Here is a 12,005-nt window from a genome sequence, read left to right on the forward strand (position 1 = left end):
ACCATGAACACAATGACTAAATTCTAATGAAATTTCAAAAGGGGCAGGGAGGAAATATGATAAAAACAGACAAAAATGTTTTTTAAAGTAAGTTTGCCAAACAGCATCTTGTTTCCCTAGCAAGTGACTAATAATAAATACATTATGGCTGGTGCCTGAATTTTATTTTTCAACGTTAGACAGTCTCATAGCTTGTAACCTTCTGCATTACAAAAGTCAGTTACTTCCAACAGTGCAATGTCCACTAGTGCCCTTTGCAGCATCAAGGAAGAGGAAGCATGGGCCGTGCTTACAAGGGGCCGTGCTTACAAGGGGTGGCCCCAACACTGGGTGTGACCGCGATTAAAGGCTGATACAGAGCAAGTCCTTTGGAGAGGTGAAAGAAATGTACACAGAGGGGAGGTAACAGACTGATGAGCTCAAAAGATAAAATAGACAACAAAAGGCAGGCTTATGGAGGCATGACATTAATATAAGTTTATGTAGGTAAAGCAAATATTGAAGGTAAAAGCAACTCAAAAATGTATGGGGAAAACAATGAGAGAAATGACAAAAGATAAATGAAACATGCTGAAATTGATGTGAAGCTAAAAATACACTCGGATTAAATATTTTAATAGTTTGGTAGAATGCCTTCAGCCTTTTTTTTAAAATAATTTTGCTACAAAAATTCGTTGGTGGGTGTCACAGACTAATCTTTTGTAAATTAGGGCCATTTAGGTAGGCTCAGGTAAAATTTCCGTTGCACTGGCGTAATCTCGAGTTTTTTTGCGTAGTGTGATCTTTTCGTTTTTTAACACCAAATCCCCATGATTATGTCACTATGCATCAATTTTCTTTTTCACGGGTAACAAAGCGTATAAACAGAAAGCAAATAGGTGTTATTGTAGGCACTGGTGTTTTTGAGCTATTTCTTTTACCATGAAATGCAGCCCCATGATGCTCCTAGACTTTTCCGACCATCCTCTGCATTCGCCATGCTCTCGGGAGCGTTCTTTTTCACAACGGTGCAACTCTTTGGGATGGTCGCCTGCTCAACCTTGGCTCTACTTCTGATCACTTTCTTACACAGCTGAAAACCCACCTCTTCTGACGTACATGGGCTCTCTGATACATGTTAACCAAGCAAATGGACACCCTGGAGTAGCACAGCCCTTTATGAGTTTATAAATAAATCAATCACTGAATCCGCAAATGATTGCTATTTTACACATCTGTTGACTAATTGAGTAAAGACTGGCTGGTTTCTATATGTGTCCGTAACAAGGATATATAGACGCTGAAGGCCTGACTCAAAGGTTGTCAGCAGCGTCTATACTGAGCACATAGGATCGCCACATTGGAGACCTTGTGCTCGTCGTGCACTAGCCGTGGCTGACCAATGCATTCAGCAGACTATGGAGTAAGTAGTCCGGAGTACAGAACAAGGCCAAATGCCAAATCAAACAAGCAGGTTCAAAAGTCCTGCCAAGATGGCTCCTAGGGAATTGGTGCTAAGGTGAAGGTGCTGTTGCAGAGATGCACCAAGTCTGCTCGATGTAACCAAAAATGGTGAGCTCTGGACTTTTGGAGCAGTGTAGACTGCAGGAACTGGCTTGTGTGTAGGCCCAGAGTACTGAGACTGCTTGGGAACGGGGACAGAGGTTGAGTGCAGAGAACTCTAGAGAGAAGGGTGTGGTGACCTCGCCTCAGTGAGACAATGGATTTTAGCGGTGACGTGATAAGTGACGTCACTACTGAGGTCATATGTGATGTGTGAAGTAACTAGCAAATTTCAGGTTTTTTGTTTTGTATCGTAACAAGTATGTCTCTTCAGATATGTTATTTTGCAAGGACTTTCTATTGTAAAGCTGCAACTCTATCGCCAACTAGTACTGTGAAAATGTCAGCGGTAGGGTTGTCCCTAAGGAGGGTCACAGTAGAAGTATACCTGGAGCAGACTAGGCTCCTGCTTTCTCCGATAGGAGCGGTTTGCCTTTTGATAGCAAAGAATCAGGTAGAGCATCATCCAATGGGCCACGCACTACATGGATATCACCAACCCCCATTGGGAGTCATCTTCAGAGACAATGTAGGTCAATGGGGCAGTTAACAGAAATTGATGTTCTAGCCTCTTCAAATGTTAACATTTCTTTGGTTATCAGAGTTCTGTGGGATAGCGTACAGAAATGCCTTCAACAGCTCATCAAAAGGACATTCCCATTGGATCAAGGAATGTGGCATATGGACATGAAGTCCCGACACACACAGCTTTTTTTTTATCTGTGGCAAAGAAAACTAACCATGGCCTCCCTAGGAGCGGAAGACTAGATCTTGTTGAAGAAGACTCAGCCTGAAATTGATGTGGGCTATCTGTTTTTTTATAAAGGAGACCATGCCTGGCAGATTGGTCTGGCCTAGTAAGCGAACACAGACTGGAATGCAGGCCCAAGTGATTGCCAGTGGCCGAGAATAATTCAAGCATTCATTCACTCTTTTTGCTATTTGTTGCAGAAGATGTCCTAGAGCAATGGGTATGACCACACGTCAGCCCCATGCTCACTGTGCCACAGGACTCAACTAAATATACACTGCTGATTAGTCCTATATAGGCAGAAAAGGGTCTGGGGTTGTTTGAGTTCCAGTCTGCAAAGGACTCGTCTTTGCAGTTCAGTCTGGACTCTTTCTATTGGAGCAGGACCAAGACCGTTTGGCATATGGCTAGTCTTCGTCTAGGGAGGTATAGTGGGTGAAGAATAATGGACAGGGATGTGGCCTGAGTATTTGTCTGTAGCAGAGATTAATTAAAACATTTATTTCCACTTTGGGTTTCTTGAACTGGTGCCAACAAATCACACTTTTGCTTCCGGACATACCCTGGCTCAGGGTATTTGGTTGTTCTTGGTGTTCTCTGGGTATGTGCCCTGCCGTGACATGGGTCCCGTTAAAAAATCCAATGCTATGTGTCCTCGTTCTTCTGCTAGAGCATGCTCCCTGTTTATTCAGGTGGCAAATCACAGTTGTGCTTTCTGCATCAACATTTTGTGAATCTTTAATGGTGGTCCAAATGGTTTTCAGAAGAGTATTAGCATACACTTGACCAGACTTCGGTATCCCACAAATTGGCACTCAATCCTTCGAACTATTCCAAACTACAATAATGCTGGTAGAAGATTCATACAAATGTATAAGTTCAAATTTTGTGGATACAAGAGGGTAAGGCTGGAAATGACAGTTTGACCAGCCAGCAGTCTTGGAACACTCCTGTGTCTAGGCGCCTTATGCTAAGGGCGCAGAGCAGGTTTTGGTCTGCTGTCACTACACAATGTACAGCCAGACAGAGGCAAGACCAGAATTGGTCACCAGAGGGCATGGAGAAGAATAATCTGAAGGAAAAGGCACAGTTACCTTTCTGTCTAATCTGTCCAGCCTCAGTTTATGCTGTCCACGACCAGCTTCCTGGAATGACTCGCCACAGGCTGATGAATTACTAGCTGCAATAACACCCCTGTAAAAATGCCTAGCATGGTCTGTACTATGAGCGCCAGGGAGACATGCCCTTCCCTCTATAGAAGGATCCAGGACCAGGCCCGTCCACAACATGAAAGCCACTTACATGAAGGTCACCATTGGAGGAACACAGACGACTGCTCGAACACTGCGCTTGCAGAATACGCAAGGTTAACATTTTACCTTGTGCAGCATGATGGCCACGAACACGATGAGCTGCACGCTGGTCTGGGACGTAGAGGCAGCAGCGCCCAGTGCAACACCGTCAGCTGAAAACAGAACATAGAGAGTCAGACAGGATATCCTGTATGCATCTGAAGGACAACAGAATACATGAGCGTGCACTCGGACTAACTCAGCCTCTACAAATGAAATATTGTTGCAGGTTGATGTTTCCCCAAAAAAAGCCATGTGCCGTGGACCTCGACCCAACATACCTGCACTACAGTTTCTATAGAATACATTTTAGCCAGAGAATATACCTAAAATGAATCACCACTGGAAAGGGGGATGCTGTAGATAGATGCGACTTGCAGAAGCAGAAATGGGGATTGGTTTTTTTCCTATTTTTTATAATTTTGACATAGATAAATCTTGGTGCATTAGCAACACACAAAACATTTGCAATGGAAAGGGCTGGGTAACAAAGGCTAATGTGAGGGATTACAGCGAGGGTGAGATTAAGAAGTATTAAGGGAAGGGTTTATGGTGACATGCCAATTACATTTTAAATGATTTATAACAGTAAGAAAATAGTACATTTACATATGATTCCCAAAATGAATAACTTCAAATTTAGGAGAAAAAAAAACATTAAAATAGGTTTCCAGATTATTCACTGGTGGTTAATTTCGGGGTGATTCATCACCTGAGAACAACACCCGCCCCTCCCCCAGGTTGAGGGTAGGAGAGCAGGAGGAGTGCGAGGTGGGTGGGCCTTGTGAGTACAAGTACACGCTAAACCTCAGTCATGGGTTGACAACGAAGTAGGAGGAGTATAGAAAGCCTATGAATAATGAGTGCGGAGTTACACAGATCAGATGAGCTCAGGATCCTTCTTGATGGCGCAAAACCTACCTGCAGCGTGCACCACCAGCCCCAGTGTAGTGGTGATTTTGGAGTTGCCATTTCTTCCTCCTGCCTCCGGGTCTAAAAAGAGAATTGCAAAATCAAATGTTAAACAAACATTGGCTGGGTACTGTACACAGTTTCTGCTGAGAATGCAGTAAGGCATCCGATTAAAGAAAGCACTACTCAACAGTAACAGTTGTCTCACAGAGTTGAACATCTTGGAGCATTAAACACTTCACAGGTCTTAAACGACTTAGAACACTTCTTAATAGTCTTTTGCACTTTTTAGGGGAAGAGAGAAATTTCCGGTCATAGAGTTTTCGAATTGCTTAAGCACAAGGTGTGTATCCACCATTTTAAGCCTGGTGGACCATGCAGAGTGCTTCAAACTCAGTCCCCCTGGACAACAGCAGCGTTGTTGAAATCTCAGAGCGCGAATAATGTGGTCTTGTCAAAACCATTTTCTCATAGACTTCAGTCTAAGTGGACTACAGAACCTCATGCTTGGGCAAACCAAGGCTTATTCTGCTTGCATAACGCTGCTGTGATATACCAGTGAGATCGCTACCTCGAATCTTGAGTAAACTAGAGAAGGAAAGATACGCTTCAGCAATCTGAGATGAAAAGATGAATTTTATGTCAAACTTTCAGCCGGCTCGTTTCCAAATTACCAACCACATCAAACCTCATGAGCATCAAAGACCACCTTCTAAGAATCGGAATCAGTGAAGGGCCTTTACCGTGGCTTCCACTATAGGGCCCCGCCTATACAGATCTTTCGTTACAGATGTCAACAGCACAATTGTGAACAGGGATTGCACGTCGGAGAAAATACAGAAAATCTGACAGTATGCCGGCAACAACAAACGTATGCCATCTCTGAAGCCAACCCCTTCCCATAGAATCATGAAACTGGAATCCCTCAGAACTATCTCAGGTGTGGAATTGCAGACATACTGCACACCTTCAAAATCATTTATGAAAATGAGGTCTTACCCTCGTCAAAACTCTCTCTGGGGACACTCTCACCCCTCTCATCATAGTCAATGCCTCCGCCGCACTTACTAAGGCATCTTAACTGATGCTTCCAAATAGGTTGATGATTTCACGCTTAAAGAAACCTGCCCTAGACCCAATTAAAGGCCGATCACAACCCTGCCTTTTATCAGCAAGATCATTAAAAAAAACAGTCTATATTCATCTCCAAAAATCACATTAATGCTAACTAACTCCTGCTCAACTGCCATTCTTGTGGGCGCCTCCAGGTTTCAAAATATCCTGATTAACGGAAGAGACCCACTGGGTTCCAAACTTTCATTCTCTATATGGAGCCGCATGTGCTCTATTCACAAATCACAGCATCAAGATTCATTAGTATAAGAAGGATACACTACTCTACCTGAAATTCTTCTCTGCTTAGGACATCTAACGCGTCAAGCACTAACTGCACATGGCCCAGAACTGGATGCCCACTGCCTACCTGACACTAAACCCAGGCAAGCAGAATTCGAACTATGTGCCAAGAACAACAAACAGTGCAAACCTGGCTCGGCGATATGAACTTAGACAGTTTTGAAACCTAACTGTCACCAAACACCAAAGGACAGCCTCACCCTCAAGGAATACATTACTAAAAGAACAAAGACAGCCTTGTACCAGCTCTATTCTTAAGTAAGTAAAACGTGCTCCTACAGAAAATGGCTTTATAACTGCTGTGGAAGCCTTTGTACTCTTGCGTTTGGATAGCACCAACACCCTGCTCCTTTGCACCCCACCTCACCCAGACTCCACTCCGTCCCCAATTAAGGATAACCAAACACCAAAGCAAGTCTCATCCAGGGCCTGAAATAAAAATGATCACATCCCCCCCCATCTAGATGAAACACATTGGTTCCCCTTACCACCCCGCACCATCTTCAAAACCAGCTGAATCATTTTTCAAAGCCATCACGAGCAGCATCCCCGCTTAGCTTGCAGACACGCTCACCATCTCTGGTGAATCTCACCACAGCCGCAGCCATGTATACCATTATACGGACTAAAAAGCACAAAAAGAAAAGGAAAGACAGCATTACTTTTGCATCTATGCACCCAGGATCTGGAACATGCTCCTATCAGGACCGCCCAAACGCTGCTCTAATTTAGGAAAGAGTTGAAGACAATCCCCTTCAAACACTATCACAATTCATTAACCGCCCACAAAAGAGCCACGTCAACCATCACTGGTTGACTTTATGCTTTCTTTCACTTTCTCCAGCTTTACGCTTTCAGCTAGGTTCACACTACAGAGAGACCACATACTTACGCCTGCTGTCACTTCATTTTAGTTCTTATTCCAAACATTTGCCCAACTTGTTTAGGCTGCAGCATGTTTATTCTTTTAACTTAACTTGCATATTTTGTTTAGTTTATGATTTAAAGGTAGATGTGCTTTGGTAGTGTAAGTGGGTGAAAGCAAGCAAGAGCTAGTGGGTGAATGAATGAGTACTTGGATGAGTGACACAGAGCAAGTATGATGCATTATTGAGTGCCTAAACCAATCAATCAATGAATGGAGGCGCTTCCATTTAAAAGCTCGACCTGTTGGCACTGCCAATGCTTATTGTAGCTTTGGTTAGAACAAGATGGTTCATTCATCACGTGCATACAAGGAGGGTGGTAACTGGGTCCGTGCTTATGGTCGGACCAAGGTCACACAGGTCTCCCCACCTTAGAGCCTTGCACTGGTTACCAGTGAGACAAAGGATCTTTTTTAAATCCCTTGCCCTAACTTTTAAGGCCCTAAATAACATTGGAGCCCCGTATTTTAGGAACAAAATTCAGCCCTACAAACCATTCAGAACACTGCGATCATCATCTCAGCAGCTGACAATTGTGCCTAAGTTTTGCCGTTCTTACAAAGGAGGTCACTCCTTTCAAGTAGTAGTGGCAAAATTATAGAATAGTCTCCCTTTTTCCCTCAGACAAGTACGTGATCTCCTCAGCTTTAGGCGAAGCTTAAAGACCTGGCTTTTTCAACAGTAGTGAAGATTTGTTAGCAACTGATGGCTGTTCTTTCATCTATTCTGTTCTGGGGTCAAGATAGCGCTGGGACACTTCTCGGAGTAGCTGTGCGTTGACAAATACCCCTATAACATAACATAACGTGCCCCTCCCTCCTTGAAAAAAACGCCTCTCCTCACCGAAAAATATTCCCATCAACTTACAAATACTATGATTAATAGAAAATCACATTAGGGCGAAACAGGATGGATGGGGTTGTGGGTGGGGAGGGTCGGGCGGCACCCCCCCTGTTCCACATCAAACAATGCATTGTAAACAGTGATTAAAAGTCCTGATAAACTGCCTCTTGCATGGTGACACTTTTGAACAAATTACCATTCAGGTTACCGGAGCTCGAAGTACAAGGGAGGTAGGGAGGAGAGTCTGGACTTAATACAGTTGACCGACTAGAGGGTGGCCCTTCACAGAATACATCCACTGCCCTAGTAGTAGCCAGATGTGGGGAGATCAATTCCATCCCAAGCCCCCCCTCCCCCACGCAGAAAGGTCAAAGGGTGAGAGACCTAATGATGACTGGGTAGGGGCCCCTGCTTACGCTGTAGTCCGCGAAGTCCTTGTAGATAGGTCCAATTTAAGGGTGCTTAACTTCCTTTCCTGGAATATAGCGGGACTCCAGAAAAAACTACTCCTTCCGAGTGGAATGAGTTCATCGAAAAGTTCGACGTCTGCTTGTTCCAGGAGACTTGGAGACAGGCTCCCCTGTACAAATCTGGCTATACTACGTATTTTATTCCAGCAACAAGCTCAGGTAGGGGCCGCCCCTCAGGGGGACAACTCATTTGGATCAATATCTCTTTCAATTGTCCATCATCACGCATACTTCCTCATCACAAGATATTCTTCGCCTGACCCAGGACCACCTCGCCTTCAGGAAGCAACTCAAGACCTGGCTGTTCGAGCAGTAGCTGACCCCCCTCCCCTAGCGCCTTGAGACCCTCTGGGTTAGTAGTGCGCTATATAAATGCTTTGATTGATTGATTGATTGATTGACCATTAGAGGGCCAGCTAACGGTACAAATGTGGAGCTTTTTAATATATATATGCAAGAGGTTCTCCCGGCGCCCAAACATCAGCAACTATAACTGTATTGGAGTGTGAGATAGCTCACATCCCGCCTCACTCCAACATTATAGTAGCCGGGGACCTCAACTGTACTTTTGAACCTCTGAGTAGGGAAGATTTTCTGGGAATCAACGAAGAGGACACCAAATTGTCTATACCGATCCTAAATATAGCTCCCATCAAGAAGTGGTCACAGAGGGCCATTCAAATCAATGCCATAACATTAGAATACAATTTAAGAGCTGTAAAAGGAAGGACATGCTCGGACATGAATGGGGCAAACACCTTTAATAGAATTAGCTCCCCGTTCCCTATAGACTATATTTTGTTAGACATTCGACTATGGGGTGATCTTTTGGATATGGCTGTTAAGCATACCTTGGATAGTGACCACAATCCCTTATGTATGCAAATTACCAACGGCTGGTCATCTACCACGAAAAAGGTTCTAATTCCTCCCCTAATGTCGACAAAAGATGTATTCCCTTCAAATTGTAATAGACGCCTGAAATGGCATAAGGTTTCCCATCAAGAACATAAATTACATAATATCAGGAAACTCCTTTCCCAAAAGACAAAGGAGCTCGAAATGACCTATGGTGAAGATGAGAACCCATCCACTTCTCCTTTATTTTACCAAGAAACAATAGATAAGCTAGGATCGTTTTTTTATTGTACAGGAGAGCAGGGCAACAAAGAGACGCTCACTAAAACCCACAAATCCCTGGTATTCGTCATCATGTAGGGAGAAAAAAAGATCCTCTGGCAGTCAGAGCAGCAAGAAAGGACTACTCTAGGGCACTACTGCTAGCAAAGCGTAACTGGGACGAGGCACATTGGCAGGAGCTTAAACACGCCTCCCAACAGAAAGATTCCATCCTGTACTGGGAATTAATCAACAGAGGGACTAGAAAAGGATCCGATCCAATCCCAAATCACATCACAGGGCAACAATGGCATGATCACTTTTCGAACCTCTATTCGGGCGATGACGGCACTCTGTCCTCCCAGTGTTAGACCTACATTTCTACCCCCGGGTCTCCTATGCTATCTGAGTGCTTTGACCTACATGAGGTAGACCTAGCAATAGAGAGCATATCTCCCGGAAAGGCTGCCAGACCCGACGGTCTTCCTGGAGATCTGCTTCTGCATGATTCGAAGCCATGGGCCCATTTCATTCTGCTATTGATGAACTCGATTGCCAGGGGATATGATGTGCCTGATTCATGGAAGGGTGCGGAGGTAGTAACAATCTATAAAAAGGGAAATAGGGAGGACCCTGCACACTACAGGCCGATTAGTTTAATCGATGTGATCCAGAAGGTAGTTGGCAGGGTGCTCCTTATGAGGCTAAGGTCCTGGATGGAAGATGGGAACATCCTCTCACACTATCAGGCAACCTTTAGACCAAAGGTGGGCACGATGGATCAGGTCTTCAGATTTTTCATGATCCACTGGAAAACAGTGGTGATTGGGAAAGGCAGTTTATATCTGGCCTTCATAGATCTGAAAACCGCATTTGATCTTGTCCCTCGTGCCAAGCTCTGGCAGGTTCTGCATGAACTAGGCATCTCTCCCCGATCCTTGATTTCATCAAACGCCTTCATATGGATAACTATGCCAGAATCAGGTGGGGCTCACAGGAGCAGCTGACTGAGAGGGTCGTGGTGAATAGGGGGGTACACCAGGGCTGCGTGCTGGCCCTGACCCTGTTCTCTCTATTTGTGAACGGGGTGGTAGATCATCTAAGAGAAGAACCAGCGGACGCCCCTATCCTGGCAGGGGAGAAAACCGCAACCCTCCTTTTCGCCGTCGACACCCTCCTGATTTCCAAAACACCGGGTGGCCTGCAAAAACTCCTAAACAGGTTTAGCCTCTTCTGCGAATCTCGGGGGCTGTCAATTAACACCAGCAAAACCAAGCTAATGGCAATAAGCCCGTCAAAACGCTTTAGAAATGGCATTACCCTTAATAATACCCCACCTGACACCGTCGAGTCTTTTGACTATTTGGGAATCCGGGTCTCCAACTGTATGAAGTGGAGTTCCCATATGGCCAAGATGCTCCTCAGTCATAAACGGGTGTCTGGGGCTATCATAAGAGAACAACATCTTTCCATGAGTAGGCCGGTAGCCCCGGCCCTGGCGGTTTATGAGGGCAAATCGCTACCCTCGGCCCTATACGGGCCTGAATTATGGAGCTTCGAGAATACCATCGAACTTGTAAGATCTGAAAATAAGTTCTTCCGAGGGTTGGTTTCACTTCCAACCTCTACACCACTGAAGCCCCTATATCAGGACATGGGTAGACAGACGCTCTATTAAGGACATTGCACGCCTCCGCCCCCTACTATTTTGGGCACTTATAAGAAGGACTCCCGAGTTGTCCAACTATGCTGCTGCTTTAAGCGAATTAATAGCGGCAGAAATAGGAAACAATATTAAATGGATCTCTAACCTTAGGCAGTTATTATCAGACATAGGGTTTGGGGGGGAGGCTTGGGCCAATCAGGTTCCGCCATCCAAGCAGGATTTAAAACGCGCCTACTGGTTATGCGTACAGGCAGAAGAGATGAGCAACTCCAACATAGGGAAACTCACAGAGCAGTTTCTGGAGCACAAACCTGTCCGCAACCTAGAACCCTTTCTTGATTACATTCAAATACCCAGGGACAGGGTTCTCTATCTGAAGATGAGAATTGAGACTCTTCCGTTGAATGAAACAACAGCGACATGGAACCGGCGCAATCCATCATCTACCTCCTGCCCAGGCTGCACAGCTCCCAAAGAGTCTATTGCCCATTTTCTCTTCGCGTGCCCAGCCTACAGGATGGCTAGAACCAAATGGCTCAAGCCCGTCTGCAGAAAGCTGGGTTCTAAGAATTATCGGGTGGCACTCCGGATTTTAAAAACCGATACCTCCTCCCTTACCTTGGTCTGTGGTGTAGCAAAATACTTAGGCTGCGCGTGGCTAATAAGAACAAAGCTCCTAACGAAAATTAACAGCCCGGTATTGGCTATGTCTGCCCCCTGATGTATCGATTTTATGGTTATCCAATTTTTATTTAATGATTCAGTTTTATGCATTTTTAATATAGTTGTATGATGTCTAGTTGGACTGTTCGATATAGTTGTACTGTATTGCAAGCTTTTAAAACAAAAATGAATTCTGGATGTAGATGCTTTAATGATACTTTTTTTTCAAATCAAGTTATTCAAACGTAAACAAATCAGCAAAGAGGGGAGTTGGGTGGGCACTGCTCACAAAAGGATGTGTAAACAGATGTACTCCCCGATCTTAATACACATTACTAATCTATC

The 12,005-nt window shown here is 44.6% G+C and overlaps 1 protein-coding gene across 1 annotated transcript in view; it reads right to left on the reverse strand.

Annotated features, from left to right (window-relative positions):
- Window positions 1-12,005, reverse strand: part of SLC39A9 (solute carrier family 39 member 9) — a 194,661-nt gene that overhangs the window by 26,254 nt on the left and 156,402 nt on the right. The window contains exons 4-5 of the mRNA XM_078659454.1: window positions 4,567-4,638; window positions 3,673-3,758 (exon numbers count right to left, since the gene is read on the reverse strand). Coding sequence (XP_078515580.1) covers window positions 3,673-3,758; window positions 4,567-4,638 — 158 coding nt within the window. The remainder of the gene's footprint in view (window positions 1-3,672; window positions 3,759-4,566; window positions 4,639-12,005) is intronic.

This window comes from Lissotriton helveticus, chromosome 9 (assembly GCF_964261635.1).
Source record: "Lissotriton helveticus chromosome 9, aLisHel1.1, whole genome shotgun sequence".
Lineage (NCBI taxonomy): Eukaryota > Metazoa > Chordata > Amphibia > Caudata > Salamandridae > Lissotriton > Lissotriton helveticus.